At 49.6% G+C, this 25,421-nt stretch overlaps 2 protein-coding genes across 2 annotated transcripts in view; both read left to right on the forward strand.

The window, feature by feature from the left end:
• The window catches only part of FAIM2 (Fas apoptotic inhibitory molecule 2), a 29,131-nt gene extending 18,491 nt beyond the window's left edge, over positions 1-10,640 (forward strand). The window contains exons 9-12 of the mRNA XM_063147865.1: positions 384-471; positions 4,071-4,166; positions 5,232-5,285; positions 7,180-10,640. Coding sequence (XP_063003935.1) covers positions 384-471; positions 4,071-4,166; positions 5,232-5,285; positions 7,180-7,329 — 388 coding nt within the window. The 3' untranslated portion in view covers positions 7,330-10,640. The remainder of the gene's footprint in view (positions 1-383; positions 472-4,070; positions 4,167-5,231; positions 5,286-7,179) is intronic.
• Positions 10,641-17,693: 7,053 nt separating this feature from the next.
• BCDIN3D (BCDIN3 domain containing RNA methyltransferase) lies at positions 17,694-23,006 on the forward strand. The gene is made up of 2 exons (XM_063147828.1): positions 17,694-17,912; positions 20,482-23,006. The coding sequence occupies exons 1-2, from the start codon at positions 17,727-17,729 to the stop codon at positions 21,076-21,078; spliced, it is 783 nt and encodes a 260-aa protein (XP_063003898.1). The 5' UTR covers positions 17,694-17,726; the 3' UTR covers positions 21,079-23,006.
• Positions 23,007-25,421: the final 2,415 nt, after the last annotated feature.

Consider the following 25,421-nt stretch of genomic DNA (forward strand, 5'->3'; position numbering starts at 1 on the left):
AAGAATGATAACAAAGGTTTGTGGTTTGGACTCTCTGTCCGAGCCAGCTGGGCTGTGATTGGCCATTAATTAGGAACAACTACTATGAGACTAATTAAAGATCTGCTTGTTGCATTCCACAGCAGCAGATAATCATCGTTTACGTTTTGTTCCTGAGGCCTCTCAGCTTCTCAGGAGGGAAAATCTTAAGGAAAGGATTTTCCATAAAAGATGTCTGTGACAGAAAACCCATCCAAGCTTTTTTCCATCCTTCCTTTTCCACCCTTAGTGTGGAATGTTGACAATTCCAGCGCCGTTTGTGCCTGCAGGGTTCCTTGCCCAGCTGAATCCCCTTTCCCATCCCTGGGAATGACCCTGGTTTGCTTTTCCTGGTCGTTTTGCAGCTACTACAACACCAAGTCGGTGCTGCTGTGCCTGGGGATCACGGCCCTGGTCTGTCTGTCTGTCACCATCTTCAGCTTCCAGAGCAAGGTGGGGACATCCCTGGGGAGGGGACCCTGGGGCAGGACAGGGGGACCTGGGGGTGTCTGGGAGCGGGGCCGGCCCCGGGGATGTGGGGATGGCACCAGGAGGTTGGAGTGGATCAGGACGCGTGCGAGGGAGGGACGGGGGTGGGATGGAAGTGGGGCTAGAAAATGGGGATATATGGGAATAAAGTGGGATTTTGTTTTTGTAGATTGGGGCGGGGGCTAGAAGTGTCTGATTTATGGGAAGAAAATGGGATTCTTTTGTGGATTGGGGTGGGGGCTAGAAGATGGTGATATATAGGAATAAAATGAGGTTTTGTAGATTGGGGTGGGGGCTAGAAGATGCTGATTTATGGGAAGAAAATGAGATTTTTTTTTTTTTGTGGATTGGGGGCTAGAAGATGGTTATTTATGGGAATAAAGTGGGATTTTTTGGTGGATTGGGATGGGAGCTAGAAGATGTTGTTATATAGGAATAAAATGAGATTTTTTTTTTTAATGGATCAGGGTGAGGGCTAGAAGATGCTGATTTATGGGAATGAGATTTTTTATGGATTGGGGTGGGGGCTAGAAGATGGTGATATATAGGAATAAAATGAGATTTTGTAGATTGGGGTGGGGGCTAGAAGTGTCTGATTTATGGGAATAAAATGAGATTTTTTTGTGGATTAGGGGCTAGAAGATGGTGATATATAGGAATAAAATGGGATTTTTTTGTGGATTGATGCTAGAAGATGCTGATGTGTGGGAAAAATGAGATTTTGTTTTTGTAGATTGGGGTGGGGGCTAGAAGATGCTGATTTATGGGAAGAAAATGAGATTTTTTTTTTTTGTGAATTGGGGGCTAGAAGATGGTTATTTATGGGAGGAAAATGGGATTTTTTTTGTGGATTGGGGTGGGGGCTAGAAGATGGTGATATATAGGAATAAAATGAGATTTTGTAGATTGGGGTAGGGGCTAGAAATGTCTGATTTATGGGAATAAAATGAGAAATTTTTTTTGTGGATTAGGGGCTAGAAGATGGTTATTTATGGGAATAAAATGGGATTTTTTGGTGGATTGGGGTGGGAGCTAGAAGATGTTGTTATATAGGAATAAAATGAGATTTTTTTTTTTAATGGATCAGGGTGAGGGCTAGAAGATGCTGATTTATGGGAATGAGATTTTTTATGGATTGGGGTGGGGGCTAGAAGATGGTGATATATAGGAATAAAATGAGATTTTGTAGATTGGGGTGGGGGCTAGAAGTGTCTGATTTATGGGAATAAAATGAGATTTTTTTGTGGATTAGGGGCTAGAAGATGGTGATATATAGGAATAAAATGGGATTTTTTTGTGGATTGATGCTAGAAGATGCTGATGTGTGGGAAAAATGAGATTTTGTTTTTGTAGATTGGGGTGGGGGCTAGAAGTGTCTGATTTATGGGAAGAAAATGAGATATTTTTTTTTTGTGAATTGGGGGCTAGAAGATGGTTATTTATGGGAAGAAAATGGGATTTTTTTTGTGGATTGGGGTGGGGGCTAGAAGATGGTGATATATAGGAATAAAATGAGATTTTGTAGATTGGGGTAGGGGCTAGAAATGTCTGATTTATGGGAATAAAATGAGAATTTTTTTTTGTGGATTAGGGGCTAGAAGATGGTGATATATAGGAATAAAATGGGATTTTTTTTGTGGATTGATGCTAGAAGATGCCGATGTGTGGGAAAAAATGAGATTTTTTTTGTAGATTGGGGTGAGGGCTAGAAGATGCTGATAAATGGGAATAAAATGAGATTTCTTTTAATGGATTGTGGAGGGGGTAAAGATGGTGATATATAGGAATAAAATGAGATTTTTTATGGATTGGGGTGGGGGCTAGAAGATGGGAATATATAGGAATAAAATGAGATTTTTTTTAATGGATTCGGGTGGGGGCTAGAAGATGCTGATAAATGGAAAAAAAAGATTTTTTGTGGATTGGGGTGGGGGCTAGAAGATGGTTGTTTATGGGAATAAAATGAGATTATTTTTGTGGACTGGGGACTAGAATAGATGGTGATATATGGGAATAACACAAGATGTTTTTTGTGGATTGGAGTGGGAGCTAGAAGATGGTGATAAATGGGAATTAAATGAGGGGGTTTTTTGTGGATTGGGGTGGGGGCTAGAACGTGCTGATATATGGGAATAAAATGGGATTTTTTGTGGATTGGAGTGGGGGCTAGAAGATGGTGATATACAGGAATAAAAGGAGAGAGTTTTTTGTGGATTAGAGGATAGAAGATAATGATTTATGGGAATAAATTGTGATTTTTTTGTGGATTGGAGTGGGGGCTAGAAGATGCTGATATGTGTATAAAATAAGATTCTTTTGTAGATTGGGGTGAGGTCTGGAATATGGTGATATATGGGAATTAAATGACATTTTTTTGTGGATTGGGGGCTTGAAGATGCTGATTTATAGGAATAAAATGAGATTTTTTTTTATTGGGGTGGGGGCTAGAAGATGCTGATTTATGGGAATGAGATTTTTTGTGGATTGGGGGCTAGAAGATGGTGATATATGAGAATAAGATGAAATTTTGTTATAGATTGAGGTGGGAGCTAGAAGATGCTGACATACGGGAATAAAATGGGATTTTTGTGGATTGGAGGTTAGAAGGTGGTGATATATAGGAATAAAATGAGAGTTTTTTTGTGGATTAGGGGCTAGAATATGGTGATATATGAGAATAAAATGAGATTTTTTTTTTGTAGATTGAGGTGGGGGGCTAGAAGATGGTGATATATGAGAATAAAGTGAGATTTTGTTATAGATTGGGGTGAGGGCTAGAAGATGCTGATAAATGGGAATAAAATGGGATTTTTTTTTGTGGATTGAGGTAGGTGCACATGGGACTGGAAGATGCTGATGTGTGGGAATAATCACCATTTTCTATGAGAAAAAGAAGTCATTTTGCCAGGGTCTGGGTATCAGATGAAAGTGGCCTTTAGGGCTCAAAGGACTTGCAGGGTCCTCGTTGCTGGCAGGTTTAGTTTTGGAGCAATCCAGCAAAGTTTGGCGATTTCTAGCTTGGCACTGTATTATTGGCAAGTACGAGTGGCACAAACGGAGGCCGTTTTCCATGGGGAAAAGAAGTCATTTCCCCAGGGTCTGGGTATCAGCTCAGAGGTGGCATTTAGGGCTCCAAGGACTTGCAGGGTCCTCCTTGGTCGCAGCTTTAGTTTTGGAGAAATCCAGCAAAGTTTGGCGATTTCTAGCTTGGCACCACACAGTCTGACAGTGCGAGTGGCCATAATTGGAGGCCATTTTCCAGGGAAAGAGAAGTCATTTCCCCAGGATCTGGGTATCAGATGAAAGGTGGCATTTGGGGCTCGAAGGACTTGCAGGGTCCTCGTTGCTGGCAGCTTTAGTTTTGGAGCAATCCAGCAAAGTTTTCCCGTTTCTAGCTTGGCACTGTATTATTGGCGAGTGCGAGTGGCCGCAGCTGGAGGCCGTTTTCCAGGGAAAGAGAAATCCTTCCTCAGGGTCTGGGCACAGCTCAAGGGTGCCATTTGGGGCTCTCCTGGTGCAGCCCCTGGTACAGAACCCCCTCCCTCCCTCCCTCCCCTCTGCAGTTCGACTTCACCTCGTACCAGGGCGTTCTCTTCGTGCTGCTCATGGTGCTGTTCCTGGGGGGGCTGGTCCTGGCTGTCATCCTGCCCTACCAATACGTGAGTGATAACCGCGCCAAACCGGGCCAAACTGGGCCAAACTGGGCGTGCTGGGAGGGGAGGCCCAGCTCCCTGACAATGGGTGGGAACCCCCATGGAGGGGTGGGAGAGCAGGGTCATTCCCTGGGATGGATCGTGGGATACAAGGATGGAGCTGGCCCGGGGCTGGGGATGTTTCCTGCTGTTCCTGGTGGTGGAATCGTGGAATGATATTGGTTGGAAGGGACCTCAAGAAGGGACACAGTGGGAGGTGAGATGGGATGGGCTCTAAGGTTGCTTCCCACCCAAACCATTCCAGGATCCCATGATTTCCACAGGACAGGTGCTGGGGCCACAGCTGATGGAGAAGTTCAGGAGCTAAATGGACAGAAAGGGCTCAGGGAGGGAAGGTCCAAGCCCCCGTGTCCTGCTCTGTGCCACACAAACATTCCCAAGCACTGCACCAGCTGGAGGTGCTGCAAACCCAGCCTGGGCTTTTGGGGCCTCTCCCACCTTCCCCCTCCCGCTGGGAGCCGAGTGCCTGGGGAGGGAAATCCTGCACAGCCCATTCTGTGCGGCTCTGACAGCTGTGTCCGCGTGTCCCTGTCCATGTGTCCATGTCTGTGTGTCCCTGTCTGCGTCCCTGTGTCCGTGTGTGCCTGTCCATGTGTCCATGTCTGTGTGTCCCTGTCTGTGTCCCTGTGTCCGTGTGTGCCTGTCCATGTGTCCATGTCTGTGTGTCCCTGTCTGTGTCCCTGTGTCCGCGTGTCCCTGTCCATGTGTCCATGTCTGTGTGTCCCTGTCTGCGTCCCTGTGTCCGTGTGTGCCTGTCCATGTGTCCATGTCTGTGTGTCCCTGTCTGTGTCTGTGTCCCTGTCCATGCCTGTGTCCCTGTCCATGTCCGTGTGTCCATGTGTCCATGTCCGTGTGTCCATGTCCGTGTCCCTGTGTCCCTATGTCGGTGTATCCCCGTCCCCGTGTCCGTGTGTCCATGTGTCCCCGTGTCCGTGTGTCCATGTGTCCGTGTCCCTGTGTCCCTATGTCTGTGTATCCCCGTCCCCGTGTCCGTGTGTCCGTGTCCTGCAGGTCCCGTGGCTCCACGCGATCTACGCTCTGCTCGGGGCTGGGATCTTCACCATGGTGAGTGCCTGCTCCTGGGGCCCAGTGGGGAAAACAGCGGGGAAAGGAGCCGAGAAAACATCGGGGAAAGGAGCTGGAACCTGGGGTGAACACAGCGGAGAAAGGAGCTGAGCCTGGCAGGGAAAACATCAGGGAAAGGAGCTGAGCCTGGTGGGGAAAACATCAGGGAAAGGAGCTGGAACCTGGTGGGGAAAACAGCGGGGAAAGGAGCTGGAACCTGGTGGGGAAAACAGCGGGGAAAGGAGCTGAGCCTGGCAGGGAAAACATCAGGGAAAGGAGCTGAGCCTGGTGGGGAAAACAGCGGGGAAAGGAGCTGGAACCTGGCCGGGAGCCGGGGCAGGGATTGGAGCCGGGGCAGGGATTGGAGCCGGGGCAGGGATGGAGCTGGGGCAGGGATGGAGCCGGGGCAGGGATTGGAGCCTCGCAGGGAACCAGGGAAAGGAGCTGGAGCCTGGCCGGGAGCCAGGGCAGGGTCTGAAGCCTCGCAGGGAGCTGGGGCCGGGATTGCAGAGCTCGGGGTGGCCCCGGAGCAGCAATCCCAGCAGAAGGTGCCGCAGACGTGCCGGTGCCCATGCCGGTGCCAGCGCAGGGCATGGTGTGAGTGCCAAGCTGTGCGGGGTGAGTAGTCCTGGCTGGGTTGCTCTGCAGAGATCAGGGACAGGCCAGAGGTGCCTCTGGAGTGGAGCAGGCACAGCTGAGCTCGCAGAGCCCCAGGAGTGAGGGGATGCAGGGATGAGGCTGCACGGTCGAGTCGGGGCTGGTTGGGTGAGAGCGAGCCAAGGTTCGGGATAAGTTTGGCTCACAGAGGTGCAGAAAACCAGGGAAGGCTGAGACTGGGGATTAGGAGGCATTAGGAGGGTTTACACAGGCGGGAAAAGCCCAGAGCTGGGCAGCTCCTCCAAGGAGAGGCCTGGGCAGCTCCCAGGGGTCCATCCCCAGAGCTCCTTCCCGAGCGAGTCCCGGTCCCTGCGCTGGGGTCCAGCCAGTGCAGGTGCCACCGGTGCCCGGTGCTCCCAGAGCTGAGGCAGTGCGTGGAGAGATGCCCGGTGCTCCTGGGACGGTGCCCGCAGAGTGCCCGGTGCTCCTGGAGCTGGGGCAGTGCCTGTGGAGGTGCCCGGTGCTCCCGGTGCTGCCCTGGCTCCGAGGCGGTGCCCATTGGGCACGTTGGGAATGGGAGCAGTTGAGCAATTGCCTTTATCACCCATAAAAGTCACTCCGAGGGAGCGCGGGGAGCTCGGCGCTGATTCATGGCTCAAGATCCCTCTGTAAAATACAAGGAGGCTTCAACATCTGATAATTACCCCGTAAACATCAGTCAGAGCCTGGGCCTGGCCCTGCCGGGGCAGCTGGGCTGGGATTTGTTCTGGGGGGATAAAAGAGCAGCTCTGGAGGATGGTGCAGCCCTGGAGAGCTTCTGCAGGATGGCAGAAGGAGGAGAGGGAGGGAGGAGAAAATGGTGGATTTCAGTCACACCTGGGATTTCTGGCAGTGCTGCTCCGTATCCTGTTGGGGCCAGGCCACCCTGTGACCATCTCGTTCCCTGGCTGCTGTTTCCCACCCGAGGGAAGTGTGGGATTAACAATTTATGGGCTCTGGGATGAGGAGGAGGAGGAGGGAGGGTGGCTCCAGAGCTGGTCCTGGGATGGAGGAAGCCTGAGGGAAAAGGGCCTGGGGTGGGATCTGCACTCGGGGTTTGATTGTCGGGAGGGAAATGAGGGAAGGGGAAAGTTGCAGCTCATTCAGTGCCGTGTTCTGAGCTCCTAAGTTGTGGCTACAGCACATAAAAAGGGCTGCACCCCAATCCAGGGGATTTCTCCTGTCATCAGAGCCCTTCTTGCCTCCCTGGGTCAAAGCTCCCTGTCACTGTCCCGGAGTTTCCTCCCTTCCCTTCCAGTTCCTGGCCCTGGACACGCAGATGCTGATGGGGAACCGCCGCTACTCGCTGAGCCCCGAGGAATACATCTTTGGAGCCCTCAACATCTACCTGGACATCATCTACATCTTCTCCTTCTTCCTGCAGTTCTTTGGCTCCAGCCAGGAGTGAGGGCAGCGGGGCAGGATGCTCCCCGTGCTGGCAAATGTGAGGGGTTAAATGGAAAAGCAGAGGTGAAAGGGTTCAAACCCGCCAGCCTGACCCAATCCCTCCCTTTCTGGTCCATCTGAGGGGCCCCAGGCCCCTCCTGCAGCTTTGTACATTTGCTGCCAGGCCTTTGTGACCCAGAGAGCAAAGCAGGGCTTCAGTGTCGTGTCCCTTCTGCTCCCCCCAGTCCCGCCCAGCCCAGTGCAGAGGCTGGGGCAGAGACTGGGACCTTCCCAGCCCCAGGGGCTGCTGGAGGTGCCCTCTGAGTGCTGCCCATCACGGGGTGAGAGCTGTGACCAAGCAGCAGAGAGGGCAGCAGAGCAGGGAGTTTGGTGAGATCCTGGCAGGAAAAGCCTTGGGGAATCCTGGCATTGCCCTGTTCCCCACAATCCATTGGAGCTCGGTGGCCTCTGTGCTATTCCTGGTGACTCCTGCTGTTGGAAAGGTGGAGTGTGGGATCACGTAGCTGGATTTCAGTGCTCCAGGCACAGGGAACCTGTTTGTTCAGGACGTGCAGCTCTCTGAGGTCATCCCTGGTGCCACTGCAGGGAAAATTCCCCTGGATCCCTTGCATCTGGCTGAGTGCCCTTCCCTTCCCTTCCCTTCCCTTCCCTTCCCTTCCCTTCCCTTCCCTTCCCTTCCCTTCCCTTCCCTTCCCTTCCCTTCCCTTCCCTTCCCTTCCCTTCCCTTCCCTTCCCTTCCCTTCCCTTCCCTTCCCTTCCCTGATCCATGGCTCCCCCCCAGGGGACTGTGCTGGTTCTTTTTGGACTGTGGCTCCTCACGGGGGGATTTGGGATCCCAGGGAAGGAACATTTCAGGAAATGGCAGAGAAGGGCTGGAGGAGGCTGAGTTTCCATGCTGGGAAATGCCATTCCATGTGGGATCCTGTGACCCACCCTGAGGCTGTGACACCCTCACAGAACCGTCCTGGTTGATCCAAATTTGGGTTCCTAAGGGGTTCTTTGCAGGGGCTGAGGCCATTGGAGCAGCAAGGTCGCCCTCCCTGGCTGTTTTCCATTTCTCCTCTCCCAAAGGGGAATGTCAGCGCGGGCTCTGGATGTGCTCAGGTAAATTTCCACCGTCCCCGCTCACATTCCCTGTCCGGGGCTCAGCTGGCTGATCTGGGGCTGTAAAGCTCCCCAGGGAGATAAGGGCCCTTTTGCTCTCATTCCAAGAGTGATCCGTGCTGCAGATAGGAGCTGGTATCTCCCATCTCGCTGGGAATGCCGCGAGTGCTGCGTCAGGAGCTGCCTCCAGCAATTCCTGCTGCACAGGGGCTCTGCCAGAGCGCTGGAACGTTCCTGCTCCTTCTGCCCTGGGTTTTACCCCACACATGTGCTGTCCTCCTGCCCCACGTGCCCAGGGAAAGTTACTGGGCAGGGAAGGGAAACGCTCTGGCCCCTCTGCGGCTGCAGTGATGAGCAGAAGTGATGCCTTCCCCTTGTCTTCCTTCTTTTCTAAAACAACCCCCAAAAAAACCCAACCAGAACAAAAATCCCCAGTCAGACACAAAAAACCCCAAACAGACAAAAAAACCCCCAGTCAGACTAAAAGACTCCGACCAGACCAAAAAATCTCAACCAGATCAAAGAAACCCCAACCAGACCAAAAAACCCAGTCAGACACAAAAAACCCCAACCAGACCAAAAAATCTCAACCAGATCAAAAAACCCCCCAACTAGACCAAAAAATCTCATCCAGCTAAAAAAACCCCAACAGACAAAAAGCCCTACAACCAAACCAGAAAATCTCTGACCAGGCAAAAAAATCCCCAACCAGACCAAAAAATTCTCACCCAGATCAAAAAACACCCCAATCAGACCAAAAATCTCCAGTCAGACACAAAAAACCCCAACCAGACCAAAAAATCTCAACCAGATCAAAAAAACCCCCAACTAGACCAAAAAATCTCATCCAGCTAAAAAAAAACCCAACCAGAACAAAAATCCCCAGTCAGACACAAAAAGCCCCAAACAGACAAAAAAACCCCCAGTCAGACTAAAAGACTCCAACCAGACCAAAAAATCTCAACCAGATCAAAGAAACCCCAGCCAGACCAAAAAATTCTCATCCAGATCAAAAAAACACCCCAATCAGACCAAAAATCCCCAGTCAGACACAAAAAAAACCCAACCAGACCAAAAAATCTCAACCAGATCAAAGAAACCCCAACCAGACCAAAAAACCCCAGTCAGACATAAAAACCCCCAGCCAGACAAAAGCCCCACAACCAGACCAGAAAATCTCTGAGTGGACATAAAACCCCAACCAGACAAAAAAACCAAAAAACCAAAAAAAACCAAAAAAAAACCCCAAACCAGACAAAAAAACCCAACCAGACCAAAACCCCACAACCAAAACTGAATTCTTTTTGGGATGAAGGACAGCACGAGGTGATGGCAGCAGGGAGTTCATGCCCTGCTGGTTCCTGCTGAGGAGACCCAAACCCTTGGATTGCTGAGCAGGCAGGGCTGGGAATGGCACGGGAGGAACCCTAAAAATTGATGGAATTGGAGTTCCAGGAGGGAGTTTCCCAGCCCTCAGCAGCCTTTCCTTGCTCACAGTGATTTCCTGTAGGGATTGGTGCTTTCCAGGCTTGGAGGGAGGAGTGTGGAGCTCCATGATGAGCTCTGGCTCTGAAATAGTCCCAAAACTCCTCCAAAATGCCCTGCTGGAAGCTGGGGAGGAACACAGGGACCTGCAGCCCCCTCTGGAATTGTTCTTGTTCCTTCTGCTGTGGAGAAACTTTGCTGCTGCTGCTGCATCCTGGCTTTGCTGCTGAAATATCCTGGCTTTGCTGCTGATATATATCCTGGCTTTGCTGCTGATATATCCTGGCTTTCTGCAGGTATATCCTGGATTTCCTGCTGAAATATGCTGGCTTTCCTGCTAATATATCCTGGCTTTGCTGCTGGTATATCCTGGCTTTTCTGCTCCTATTGGGAACACCTGGCATGACCCCGCTCCAGGCACCTGGCTGGGGGGGATTTCCACCCTCCTGCATCCCTTGCACAATTCCTGGTCCCTTTTCCACGCCAGTCCTGGTGGATGCTGAGCACTGTCCTGCTCGTGGAGCTGGAGCTCCTCAGGAGGGTCAGGGATGCAGGATTTGGGGTGGGATGTGGAGGCTGCTCCCCCTCCTCCTGTGTCCTCCACCCCAAGTCCTCATCCAGCTCCAAATCCCAGTCCTTCGGAGAGGTTGTTGCTGTGATTTCACTGTAAATAGGATTTTGTATCTTCTCTGACTATTGCTAATAAATGGTTGCAAAACTCTTCCCGTGCCTGTTGCTGCTCTGGTTGTGCAGGTGCTGCTTCACCCCTTCAGATGTAAACAAGGCCCTGGCATGGCCCAGAGGTTTAACGGAGCCCGAGTCACCTCTTCCCTGGTTATGAGTAAGGAGAGCATCCCACACACAGCAATAAAAGCACAAGGATCTGGAACAGGTGTCATGGGTGAGGAACTGAGGGAAAAAAGGGCTCCTGGAATGAGGGATTTGCTCCCTTTCCCACAGGATTCAAAATTCAGTGAGTGGGGATAAGCTGTGAGAGGACTCCAGCTCCAAGGGAATTTTCTGCTGTGCTGGAGCTTTCCCAAGGGTAAATGGAGGGAAAAAAAATTCCTCCAGGGACAATTCACCACCACAGAGCAATAAAAGCACAAGGATCTGGAACAGGTGTCATGGGTGAGGAACAGCTGGGAACTGAGGGGAAAAAAGTCTGGAATGAGGGATTTGCTCCCTTTCCCACTCCATTTATGCGGCCACAGGATTCAAAATTCAGTGAGTGGGAGAGAGCTCCAGCTGCAAGGGAATTTTCTGCTGTGCTGGAGCTTTCCCAAAGGTAAATGGAGGAAAAAAAAATCCTCCAGGGACAATTCACCACCTAAAATGAGAGGTAAACTCCCATCTGGGAGAGGTAAACTGCAAACTGCACTGGGAGAGGCAAACTCCATCTCACTCCCTCAGCTCTGAAGGGATGGTTGTCCAGGACAGAAATCCCAGTGCAGCAGGGATTGGATCCTTCCCAAAAGCAGTCTGTGCTTTTGGGAAGGAGTCAAACCCAAAATGTGGGAAATTTGGTTCCTGGGAAGTGATGCTGAACACCCAGGAGGGATTTCCCTGCATTTTCTGTAGAATTATTCAGGAATATTCCCACACAGATAATGAGGTGTCCAAATTCTGGACTGAATTATTCTGGAACGTTCCCACACAGATAATCAGGTGTCCAAATTCTGGACTGAATTATTCTGGAACATTTTCACACAGATAATGAGATGTCCAAGAGCAGGTGGATGAGGCATCATCAGGGTTCCCTGGAATTACCACAGACGTGATGAAAGGCTGATGATTCCATCAAATTTCAGCTCTGGGCTTTTGGTTGTTCAGGCAAAAATTTGGATTAATCAGGCTGGAACGATGAAAGGAAGGATGGAGGGATGCAGGATAAGGGGAAGATGGGTCAGGGTGTGGGGGATGCTGGAGGGAGGAAGGGATGGAGCTGCTTCCCATGCCTGTTGAAAACAGAAATTTGAGAGTCCTAAATCCAGCCAGAGAGAGTCAGAGGAGACTTCAAACCCCTGAATTCCATTGCTTGGAGGAGGGGGGAAATTGTATTTATTTTTGCACTTTTTTCTGTCTTTCTTCTGTGGCCAGGGGTCCCACACAGGGAGGATGAGGAGGAGCTGGATGAGCCCAGAGGAGGCCGTGGAGATGCTCCAGGGCTGGAGCCCCTCTGGAGCCAGGCTGGGAGAGCTGGGGGTGCTCACCTGGGGAGGAGAAGGGAAAGGAGACCTGGGAACCCATTCCAGGCCTAAGGGGGCTCCAGGAGAGCTGGAGAGGGACTGGGGACACAGTCACAGACATATTTTCTGAAAAAACCCTTTCACTAGGATCTTTTCTCATGAGAAGCTGGCAAGCTTCAGCTTCTCCATGTTTTGCTACTTTGGAATGTGATGTGGAGAATTGTTTAGCCAGCATGTGAATTGTCTTTACTTGACCAATGACAGCCAGCTGTGTGGAGGCTGTGAGCAGTCCAGGCAGGGAGGTTATGATTGCAATTAGAACTTCTGTTAATTTAATAAAACCTTTTAAAGCCATGGCCCCATTATCCTTGCCAAAAGCCAAGTATATGGTGGCATTTCAATTTCAAGTGAAATTACAATCTATACTTTTTGTTTGTTCTTGAGCAGTCACAAGAATTTATTATTCCTTTCTTTGCTAGCCTTCTGATGAAATCCTTTCTCTTTCTTTAGTGTAGATTTAGTATAGCATTTTTAATATAATATATATAATAAAATAATAAATCAGACTTCTGAAACATGGAGTTCAGATTCTCATCTCTTCCCTTGTCGAGGTTGCCTGCAAATTCCACAGGATGGAGGGACAGGACGCAGGGAATGGCTCCCAGTGCCAGAGGGCAGGGATGGATGGGAGATTGGGAATTGGGAATTGTTCCTTGGGAGGGTGGGAAGGGCTGGGATGGGTTTCCCAGAGCAGCTGGGGCTGCCCCTGGATCCCTGGCAGTGCCCAGGCCAGGTTGGACAGGGCTGGGAGCAGCCTGGGACAGTGGGAGGTGTCCCTGCATGGCAGGGGTGGGATGGGATGGGATTTACGGGATGGATGAGATGGGATGGGATGCGATTTATGGGATGGATTTCAAGGTCCGTTCCCACCCAAACCATTCCCATGAAAACACAGAAGGGCCGATGCAGGGAGCTGGAGCCTTTCACCTGCATTTGTGAGCTGCAGGCGCCCTCTGCTCCTCACGCTGTGCTTGAAACCAGCAGCAAGTGAAACCCAGCCTGCTGTGCCAGCTTAACCGTGAAAAACGCCAATCGCTTGTTTTTAAAATGTTAAAAGTTTAATAGTAATAAAATGGTTATAAAAATAGTAATATCATTAGAGTAATAATAATTTGGACAATTGAGATTTAGGACAATATGAGACAATAGAAATAAAGAGTTACAGACAGTCCGGGTACCTTTTCTGGGCAAAATAAGCCCGAAAAAGGACCCACGTTAACAGAGGATTAACCCTTAAAAGCAACAGCCCGTTGCATATTCATTCACCTCATCCATGATGCATAAATTCCATTCAAACACAGGATTCTGTCTGGGCAGTGTCAGCTTCTTCCTCTGAATCCTGACAGCACCTTCGAGCCTGAGCAAGGCAGGAAGAAGTTTATTTCTCCTGATAATGGAGCAATAAATTCTCTTTCTCTGAAAGATTTTAGTGTGCTGTGGCTGCTATCTCAGTGCGAGTACCTCATTCCTCTCTTAAAAAACAAATTGTCTTACATAGCATAGTTTCTATTTTAACATTTTGTTGTAACCTAAAACTATATTTAACACACTACTTAAGAGAATTAATACAGCACACTTTTCTAACACAACACATATAATATTCAATTTAATATTTGCAAAAAGCCAATCATAAAATATGCATTTGTCATATTAACCCCAAACCTGCACCAGAGCCCTTAACCTGGACCTCCCCTCCTCTTAAACCCCCCTTTAACTGGGAGCTTTCATTTTCTTCTGTTTTAAAACTTCTCTCAGCTGCAGCCTGTGGGGTCCCGGCCACCCCCAGCTCAATCATGTCTTTAATTGTGATTTAAATAACTTGAATTTGTTATTGATGTGTATACGGTATATTATTATAGTACTATATTATTATATTATTGTTTTATATTTTTAAATTATATTTCTTGTTTTTATTTATAATAATATTTATTTCTTTTAAAATTTAGTTATTATTTAATATTTTCATCTCATTATTTTCTTATTTTTATTTTATTTATTATTAAGTTTATTTATTTTTATTTTTCATTTATTATTTTTATTTATTTTTATTTTATTTATCATTATTTCATTTATTATTATATTACTGTATTATTATTTTATTACTATATTATTATATTACTATATCACTATATTACTATATTAGTATATTACTATATTACTTTATTAGTATATTACTATATTACTATATTATACGGTATATTCTATTCTATTCTATTCTATTCTATTCTATTCTATTCTATTCTATCAATTATTATATATAGTATATCTATACAGTATTTATTTTATAACATCAGTTTATATTATTCAATTATGCTTTCAATAATGCTGCCATAAGTAGCATTTACACGCTATTTATTTGAACAAAATTCGTATGTTTTATCTGATAAAATATGATTTTTATAGTAACTATTTAACATGTACGTGTCATTTAAACCCCAAACTCCGCCAAGGCCTGATACCATCGCCATGGCAATGCAGGGTGAGGTTCACAGGGGACACAGGGTGGCTGTCGCTGTCCCTCTGCAGCCTGGCAGGGCCAGACAGGGCTCTGAATAACAGAACTCACTGCTTAGAGTTTATAAAAGTCTAAAACTGAAAATAAAATAAAAAATAAAATAAAATAAATTTTAAAATTAATAAAAATAATAAATAATAATAAAAAAGAACAAAATTATAGTATAATATAATATAATATAATATAATATAATATAATATAATATAATATAATATAATATAATATAATATAATATAATATAATATAATATAATATAATATAATATAATATAATATAATATTATATTATATTATATTATATTATATTATATTATATTATATTATATTATATTATATTAATTTAAAAATGAATAAAAATAAAAATGATTAAAATAAAATAAAATAAAATAAAATAAAATAAAATAAAATAATAAAAGTAAATAACAATAACAATAACTAAGGACAAAATTTCCAGCGCTGGGGTGCTGCTGACCAAGAGCAAAGAACACCCCGGTGTACACAGCCAGTGTTATCTTTATAGGGTCACATTGCTGAGGTAAATGCATATTCATGTGTTTCATGCATTATTCAAACGTTCTTTTGAACTTTCTGATGTTTTGGGAACTCCTTTGTTCGACTTCTTCACACTCTGGTTTATCTGCATGACATCCTGGGTGCCGGGTCAATATATTTTATTTCTTTTATGTCTCCATCCTGCTGTTTCACATCCTCTGGTAAGGATTTAGTATTTTCTCCTTAATTTTAGCATGGTATTCTCTAATTGTCCTCCAGTGCTCTAGTTTGTGTCATGGTTATCTTATCACTTGGACAGGTTGGTCAGTGGATGATCTTACACTGGTTTAGTTACACAAAAGCCTTTTCCACATTGTGAAAAACGCCAATCACTTCTTTTTAAAATTTTAAAATAGTAATAAATTTTATTAGTAAAATAGTAACAAATTTTAATAGCAGTACAATGGTTATGAAACATAGTAATACATTTAGAGTAATAATAATTTGGACTATTTGAATTAGGAGAAAATGAGACAACAAAAACAAAGAGTTATGGATGTCTGGGTACCTTTTCTGGGCAAAATAAGCCCAAAAAGGACCCACGTTAACAGAGGATTAACCCTTAAATGCAACAGCCTGTTGCATACTCATACACCTCATCCGTGGTGCATAAATTCCATTCAAACACAGGATTCTGTCTGGGCAGTGTCAGCTTCTGCCTCTGAATCCTGACAGCACCTTCGAGCCTGAGCAAGGCGGGAAGAAGTTCGTTTCTCCTGATAATGGAGCAATAAATTCTCTTTCTCTGAAAGATTCAGGTGTCCTGTGGCTGCTATCTCGCTGCAGGTCCTTTCTTTAAAAAAAAATATCTTGCATAGCACAGTTTCTATTTTAACATTTTGTTATAACCTAAAACAATATTTAACACACTACTTAAGAGAATTAATAGGACATCACTTTCTAACACATATAATATTCGATTTAATATTTCCAAAAGCCAATCATAAAATACACATTTTTCACAACATCTTATGTTTTGCTAGGGCCTGTAACACAGCACGTTCATCACACTATTATTTCCACAAGTGATACACAGACTTCATTACATTACTATGTCCATGAGCAATACAAAGCACACGTCAGCTGATAGATTATATTACACTAACATGCAGCTAAAAATTGATACTATTTCTAAATAGTTACAATCACTAACAGCATGCATAGGCTAATATGTAAATGTGAAAGCCAATATTATCTGGTCGTTTTTCACAGGGTTGTGAAAAATGCATATATTTCATGATTGGCTTTTTGCAAATATTAAATTGAATATTATACGTGTTGTGCTGGAAAGTGATGCTGTATTAATTCTCTTAAGTACTGTGTTAAACATAGTTTTAGGTTATAACATCTTGTTAAAATAGAAACTATGCTATGTAAGATACTTTTTTTCTAAAGAGAGAACTCGCAGCGAGATAGCAACCACAGCACACTAAAATCTTTCAGAGAAAGAGAATTTATTGCTCCATTATCAGGAGAAACGAACTTCTTCCCACCTTGCTCAGACTCGAAGGTGCTGTCAGGATTCAGAGGAAGAAGCTGACACTGCCCAGACAGAATCCTGTGTTTGGGTGGAATTTATGCATCACGGATGAGGTGTATGAATATGCAACAGGCTGTTGCATTTAAGGGTTAATCCTCTGTTAACGTGGGTCCTTTTTGGGCTTATTTTGTCCAGAAAAAATAGCCAGTCCGGGTACTGTCTGTAACTCTTTGTCTCTATTGTCTCATATTGTCCCAATTCAAATTGTCCAAATTATTATTACTCTAATTATATTACTATTTTTATAACCATTTTATTACTATTAAACTTTTACATTTTTAAAAACAAATGAGTGGCTTTTTTCACAGGGTTCTTTACACAAAATGTCAAAAGTCTCTCCTTTTCCCCCCAAGGGGCTGTGGCTGCCCTGGTGGCGCTGTCCCGTGTCCCCTGTCCCCTGTCCCTGTCCTTGTCCCCTGCCCCTGTCCCTTGTCCCTATCCCATCCCCTGTCCCTGCCCCATCCCCTGTCCCTGTCCCTGTCCCTGTCCTTGTCCCTGTCCCCTGTCCCTGTCCTTGTCCCCTGTCCTTGTCCCCTGCCCCTGTCCCCTGTCCCTGTCCCCGTCCCTGTCCCTGTCCCTGTCCCCATCCCCATCCCCACCCCGTGTCCCCGTCCCTGTCCCTCTCCCCGTCCCTGTCCCTGTCCCCGTCCCTGTCCCTGCGTCCTCTGTCCCTGTCCCTGTCCCTGTCCCTGTCCCTGTCCCTGTCCCTGTGTCCCCTGTCCCTGTCCCTGTCCCTGTCCCCGTCCCTGTCCCTGTGTCCCCTGTCCCTGTCCCTGTCCCTGTCCCTGTCCCTGTCCCTGTGTCCCCTGTCCCTGTCCCTGTCCCTGTCCCTGTCCCTGTCCCTGTGTCCCCTGTCCCTGTCCCAACTCCGGACATTTCAGCCCCGGAACGTTTCTGCCCCGGAACGTTTCTCTCCGGTTGCGGTTCCCGCCGGGCGCGGGGAGCGGTGCCAAGATGGCGGCGCCCATCAGCCGGGGCGGCCCCGAGCCCGGCGCGGCTCCGTACGGGAACTTCCCGAACTATTCCCGCTTCCACCCGCCCGAGGGCCGCATCAGCCTCCTGCCCCAAGGGCTCCTGCGCAGCCTCTTCCCCGCGGCCACCCGCCCGCTGCTCGGGCTCGATGTGGGCTGCAACTCCGGGGTGAGGGCGCCACACGCAGCCGGGTTTGGGGCGCCCCGGGGGGAACGGGGTGGGGACAGCAGCCCAGTTTGGGGTGTTGGGGACACTGGGACAGACTGGGAAATCGTGTCGTGGGGTCCTGGGGGACGCTGGTACAGACTGGTGTGGGGTACTGGGAGGCACTGGTGGGGGCACTGGGGCAGACTGGCAGTCCCCTGGTACTGGGGGCACTGGGATGGCCCTGCTGGGGGGCACGAGTTGGCACTGGGACACACTGGGAGGCATTGGAGGCACTGGGGGGCACTGGGACACACTGGGGAGGCACGAGTTGGCACTGGGACACACTGGGGGGCACTGGGGGCACTGGGACACACTGGGGGCACTGGGGGCACTGGGACACACTGGGGGCACTAGGACACACTGGGAGGCATTGGTGGCACTGGGACAGACTGCGGGGTACTGGGGGCACTGGGACACACTGGGGAGGCACGAGTTGGCACTGGGACAGACTGGGGGTTGTACTGGGGGCACTGGGATGCACTGGGGAGGCACTGCTGGGGGACACAAATTGGCACTGGGACAGACTGGAGGGCACTGGGACAGACTGGGGGGCACTGGGGGACAATCCAGTTGCTGTGCCAACCCCAAACCTGCACCAGGGCCTTCAACCTGAACCTCCCCTCCTCTTAACCCCCCCTTGAACTGGGAACTTGCATTTTTTTTTTTGCTCTAAAACCTCTCTGAGCTGCAGCCTGTGGGGGTCCTGGGCACCCCCAGTGTAACCATGGGAAAGGCTGGGATGAGGCACTGGTCTGGTCTGGGGCAGACTGGGAACACTGGTGGGGAATGAGGGAGGGCAATGGGCCAAACTGGGAATGCAGGGAAAGGCAGAGACTGGGGGAAATGGAGGAGCCCAGGGAGGCAGACGGGAATGGTGGGGAGGCACTGGTGGGGAGTGCTGGGAGCACTGGGAGGGATGGGGGCACTGGTGGGGAGTACTGGGAGCACTGGGAGGGATGGGGGCACTGGTGGGGAGTACTGGGAGCACTGGTGAGGAGTACTGGGAGCACTGGGAGGGATGGGGAGCACTGTGCCCAGCGTGTGGGAGGATTGGGAGCACTGGGACAGTCACTGGGAGGAGTGGGGCAGACTGGGAAGAATCCTTGTCCTGGGTGTGTAATTCCCTCTGGGAATGGGGGCTCCTCCCCTGCCCAGCCCTTTCCATGAGGAATTTCCCCTAAAATCGAACCCAAACCTCCCCTGGGCTCTGCCTCCTCTCATTCTCTCCTGGGAGCAGCTCCTGACCCCTCCTGCTCCACCTCCTGCTCAGGCTGGAGGGTGAGGAGGTCCCACATGAGAGCCCAGCTCCCCTCAGGGATCTCCAGCTCTGACTGGTGCTGCAGCCCTTTCCCAGCTCCGTTCCCAGCTCCACACGCATTGCAGGCCTGCCCTGCATCCGGGTGTGGCCTCACCTGGCCCAGCCAAGGTGAATTATTGATCCCACCCTGCTGGGACAGTGCTGCTGCTCCCGGGGCTTGGAATTCCCTGAGGCATTGCCAGGGACAGTTCCAGATCCCATTCTGGGTGAGCAGGTGGAGCAGGTCAGTGAGAGGCACCTGCCACCGGCAGAGGACATTCCTGGAGGCCTGCAGCTCCAGGAGCTCCATGGGATCTCCTTTAATTAAGGATTAATTAATTTTCCATCAGTATGCACTATGCAAAGAGATTCCAGGCTGGGGGCCTGGACATTCCAGGGGCTTGGAGCCTGCTGCTCTATGGAAGGTGTCCCATGGCAGGGCTGGAGGGGATGAGCTGGGTTCCTCAGCCCAGAGCATCCCAGGATTTTGTTTTTGGAGCAGGGCCCCACTGTGGGGGTGTCAGCACTGGGGCATCCCCTGTAATAATAACTGTGATAAGTTACACAGACTCCATGCACTCACAGAAGGTTAAAGATCCATTTCTTTATATATTCATTTCTTTATATGTACATTTATCTACATATACATTTATATATATATTCATTTATTTATATATTCATTTATTTCTTTATTAAGAAACCCATTGCTTTTTCATACCCTACTTCACTACAGGTGTACCTAACTGATCCTCTAATTAAAATACCATCACCATTGGTTAATTAAGAAACCACCCTTTGGTAAAAAAATCTCCACAACACATTGTACAGATTTACAACAGATAAGAATTGTTTCTTATTCTGTTCTCTCAGCTTCTCAGACTTTTGTGCCTCTCTCTGTGGCCAGAGCTGATGCCCCGTGGGGGATCCACTCTTGATGCTCAGGGCTCCCAGGGCACATCTTGGTCAGATTTTCCTTTGGCCACCCATGAGAAGAAGCTCTGGGGAGCTCCCTGAACCCCTGTTTTCCTCCTGCAGGAGCTCACCTACAGCCTTTCCCACAACCATGCCTGGCAAGCTTGTGCCTCTCTCTGTGCTGCTGCCCCATGGGGGATTCACTCCAGGTGCTCAGGGCTCCCAGGACAGACCTTTTGCTGATCTTGGTCAGATTTTCCTTTGGACACCCCTGAGAAGAAGCTCTGGGGAGCTCCCTGAACTCCTGTTTTCCTCCTGCAGGAGCTCAGCGTGGCTCTGTACCAGCACCTGCTGGGGCTCCAGGACAGCAGTTCCAGCCCGGAGCCACCAGGAGCCGACAAGGAGCTGAAGCTGCTGTGCTGTGACATCGACCCCGAGCTGATCCGGAGGGCCCAGCAGAGCAGCCCCTTCCCTGCCTCCATCTCCTTTGCCAGCCTGGACATCATGGACCCGGGGGCCAGGGAGCCCTTCCTGAGCTCCTTCCTGCAGCGCTTCGGCCGCTCCTCCTTCGACATCGGCTTCTGCATGTCCGTGACCATGTGGATCCACCTGAACCACGGCGACCGGGGCCTGCTGGACTTCCTGGCCCTGCTGGCCTCGCTCTGCACCTTCCTGCTGGTGGAGCCCCAGCCCTGGAGGTGCTACCGGGCGGCCGCGCGCCGGCTGCGCAGGCTGGGCCGCCGCGACTTCGAGCACTTCCGGTCGCTGCGGATCAACGGGGACATGGCCGAGAGCGTCACCCGCATCCTGACCCAGGAGTGCGCCATGGAGCTCGTCCGCTCCTTCGGCAGCACCTCCTGGGACAGGAGCCTGCTGCTCTTCAGGTCCACGGCTGCCCGTGCCCAGGGCTCTGACTGAGGAGCTGCGGGGCAGAGCTGGGAAATCCCAAATTGTCGGTTTCTCGGCTGTTTGGGTGACCTGGAAAGGCCCAGGGGGGCCTTGGACAGCCCGGCGCTTCAAAGGACGAGGAGAGACTTCTGATCTTTTCTCGGTCTCGGTGTTTATTAATTGTTTATCTAAAAGATTTTCTTTCAGCCCGACAGAGGTCTGCACAGCAAGTCAGCCATGGGCACACTGCGAGCCCCCGGGGCGGTCACTTATCTTTATACTCGAAGTTACGTATACAATATTTATCATTTTTCCCCAATACCTTCTACCCTTATTAACCGGTGCACTTCTAGTAATAACCAATCCCAAAGTGCCACCATCACCACAGAAGATGGAGGCCAAGAAGAAGAAGAAGAAGAACAGGACACGCCCCAATTCCTCTATCTTACTTCTTTAGACCCCCCTGTACAGAAATCCTAAACCCTGTGTTTTACACTCTAATTAACTTATCCCTTCACCATTCACCCCAGTGAAATCCTCCCATCCTCATACAGGTGTCGTCTCCTGTGTAGGATCAAAGTCCTGCCACCAGACACTTCTGGCAACGTTCCAGGACTCCCGAGCCCCCCAAGGGTGGTCTCGGCTACTCTGCACATCAGTCCTGAGGTGCTGAGATCCCACACCAAATCCCTGCTGAGACTGCACCTTGGCTTCCTGTGGGAATCTGGGCCAAGGAATGTCTGGGAGTGAATTTTTGGGATGGTTGGTTAAGAAAGCGCCATTTGATAAACAGATCTCCACAACACATTCCACATGGAGCAGCCTGGGAGAGTGGAAGGTGTCCCTGGGGATGGCATGGGATGGATTTTAAGGTCCCTTCCCATCCAAACCGTTCCATATGTTCACAACAGCGGGTGCAGCGGGTGGAGATAAGAGTTGTTTCTCATTCTTATCTTCTCACAGCCTTCCCCAGAGCCGTGCCTGGCAAGGTTGTGCCTCTCTCTGTGGCCACAGAGCTGCTGCCACATGGGGGATCCACTCCAGGTGCTCAGGGAGCACCAATTTTGTGGGGTGGGAGGTTGTTCAAGGAAGTGTTCCTGGAATCCAAGTTCCTATATATGCTTTCCACTTGTATCAAGAATATTCCCTGGGATTCCAGTCCCTCAGAGGCATGCCCTGGATCCAGGTGTGGCCTCACCTGGCCCAGCCAAGGTGAATTATTGATCCCACCTGAAACCCACCCTGCCAGACAGTGCTGCTGTTCCTGGAATGCCAGGGAACAGGCCCTAGGGAATGTAGAATGTCCTGACTGGAGCAGCCTCACAAGGATCCTCCAGTCCAGCTCCTGGCCCTGCACAGGACATCGCAAAAAAAATCCTAAAATCCCGATGCCCAAGTTATCCAGACATTGCCAGACCTCCAGAATCATGGAATATCCAGAGCTGAAGGGGACCTGTGAGGATCTCAGAGTCATGGAACATCCAGAGTTGGAAGGGACCCACCTGGATCATCAACTCCAACTCCTGGCCCCGCACAGGACATCCCAGAATCCCACCCAGTGCCTGAGAGTGTTGTCCAAGCACTCCCTGACCTCCAGAATTATGGAATAATCAGAGTTGGAAGAGACCCACAAGGATCACAGAGTCATGGAGTACCCTGAGTTGGAAGGGACCAACCCAAAACTCCCCCTGATCCCAAAATCCCAGCACTCTGAGCTCTGCTTTCCTGGGGCTGTCATCATTCCCTGGGGACCTGTTCCCCTCTGGACGAGGAACATTTCCCAAAATGCACCCAAAGCTCCCCCAGGGCTGGGCTGAGGCACCTGCAGGACAATCCCCAATCCCCTCCCTGGCCCCAGCAGCCCTGGCTGAACTCTCCAGGACAGGGGTTCATCCCTAACAGTGAGTGCTCTTGGGAATGATATCCTGGAATAAAAATCACTGAATTTTATCCCAAAATCTGTGTTGGCGTTTTCAATCCCGTTTTTATTCCCATCCCTTTCAGCACCTGAGCTGGTAATTCTGTTGTACTTCCACTTTTCCTTGCTGCAGTGGGAGCGAGGGAAGGCCGGGGGTGTCCTGAGCCTTGTTCCAGGTGAGCTCCATTCCCGAGGGAAGGAGGTGGCACCTCCAGGAGGTGGTGCTCGAGTGTCACTGCTGCTGCCCAGGTGAGCAGGGGAACACCTGGGTGGATTTGGCCTTGTCCTTACTGGGAATTCCTTGGTTCCTCTGTGGGGAGAGGGAAGGGAAGGGAAGGGAAGGGAAGGGAAGGGAAGGGAAGGGAAGGGAAGGGAAGGGAAGGGAAGGGAAGGGAAGGGAAGGGAAGGGAAGGGAAGGGAAGGGAAGGGAAGGGAAGGGAAGGGAAGGGAAGGGAAAAGGAAAGGGAAAAGGAAAGGGAAAAGGAAAGGGAAAAGGAAAGGGAAAAGGAAAGGGAAAAGGAAAGGGAAAAGGAAATCTTGAAGCCCCTTCTGGTGCCTAAAGGGGCTTCACGAGAGCTGGAGATGAACTGGGGACAAGGGGTGGAGGAATAGGACACAGGGAATGGCTTCTCACTGCCAGAGGGCAGGGATGGATGGGAGATTGTGATGGAATTGGCTGTGAGGGTGGGGAGGCCCTGGGATGGGTTTCCCAGAGCAGCTGTGGCTGCCCCTGGATCCCTGGAAGTGCCCAAGGCCAGGCTGGACAGGGCTTGGAGCGGCCTGGGACAGTGCAAGGTGTCCCTGGGATGGGATGGGATGGGATGGGATGGGATGGGATGGGATGGGATGGGATGGGATGGGATGGGATGGGATGGGATGGGATGGGATGGGATGGGATTCATGGGATGGATTTTAAGGTCCCTTCCCACCCAAACCATTCCATGATCCTGAGCAGGATTGCAGGAAAACTTTGAGGCTGTTTCCATAAATGCAACTTGCCCAGGGATCCTGCAGCTTCTCCAGTACGTGAATCCCTTTGGGAACTGAGCAGCTCCCTGGCATCCCAGGAGCTCTGGGGAAGCTCTGCTGACTCCAGGCTGTCACTCACACCCTGTTTTCCTGCCTTTGCTCCTGCTCAGCTGCTCTTTCCCAGCTGGGGGCACTGGAGGATCGTGCATCCCACACCCTTCCCCCCTGGAATGTTTCCCTTCCCTTGTGTCAATATTTGGTGCTGTTTTTCTTTCACCTTTGAAACGTTTCTGAACTAAGCCCAGCACTGTCCCTGCTCTTAAAGGGGGAAGAATTTCTGCCTTTCTTTTTCCTTTGGGGATTTTCGTGCTTCCCTGTGAAAAATTCTAGGAAGAGTTGCTAGGAAGGTGCCTCCCAAATTGTCCCTGCACCTAGCTGGAAGGATCTTCTCCTTCAGAGAGACCCTGGTTCATGTTCCTTATTTCCTTATTTCCTGGGAATCCCCCCAGGATGTGCCTGGGGAATCCTCCTGGGCTGCTCTTTGAGGGAGCAGTGTGGGTTGGAGTGGATAATTCCTATTTCATTTTTATGGAGTTGCTAATTTCTATTTTATTTTTATGGACTTTATACTTCCTCTTTTTCCAGCTTTTCCATGCTGTCCATGTCTGGTGTGTCTGTAACTGCACAGTGGTTCCTTATCTCTCATTCCTGGACTTTGGAATTGCTGATAAGGCTCAGGAGTGGCCCGGCTCCAGAATTTGCTCTGCTTGGCTTGGCTTTGGCACAGCCAAATCCTTTGGGTTTTGCCACAAATACAGCTCAGAATGGTCAAAACGAGTCCCTGTGCTCAGCCTGGAGAAAAGGAGGTTCAGGGGGGACCCTCTCCCTCTCCCCAATTCCCTGAGAGCAGAGCCAGGGGGGATTTGGGATCTGCTACCAGGGAACAAGGGAAAAACAGCCTCAAGTTGTACCAGGGGAAGTTTGGGTTGGATATTGAGAAAATTCCTTCCTGGAAAGGGTTGTAAAGCAGTGGAAGGGGCTGCCCAGGGCAGTGGGGAGTCCCCATCCCTGGGAATGCCCAAGAAAAGTGGGGAGGTGGCACTTGGGGACATGGTCAGGGATGACCAAGGTGGTGCTGTGCTGATGGTTGGACTCAGTCATCTCTGAGGGCTTTTCCAGCTGGATCTGTGATCCCAGGATACTGCAGAGCTCAGCATGGAGCCAGTCCTTCAGCAAAGAGGAGGAAAGATCACTTTGATTTTCCTTTCAGCTCCTGCTGTTCAGGGAGGTGTTGGGACTGGAGAGGTGGGAACAGCTCTGGGATGCAGCCATGGCAGAGCCTGGAGGAGATCCCAGCTGCAGCAAGGAGCTGGAGAATTCTGTGTTTAACACTCTGCATTTCCCATATCCCCAAAATGTGCTCCCAGTTTTCCTGAGGGTGGGACAGAGGGAAGTTCCAGCTGGGGGTGAAGCCCACACCTGCTCC

Source organism: Melospiza melodia, unplaced genomic scaffold (genome assembly GCF_035770615.1).
Source record: "Melospiza melodia melodia isolate bMelMel2 unplaced genomic scaffold, bMelMel2.pri scaffold_51, whole genome shotgun sequence".
Classification (NCBI taxonomy): Eukaryota; Metazoa; Chordata; class Aves; order Passeriformes; family Passerellidae; genus Melospiza; species Melospiza melodia.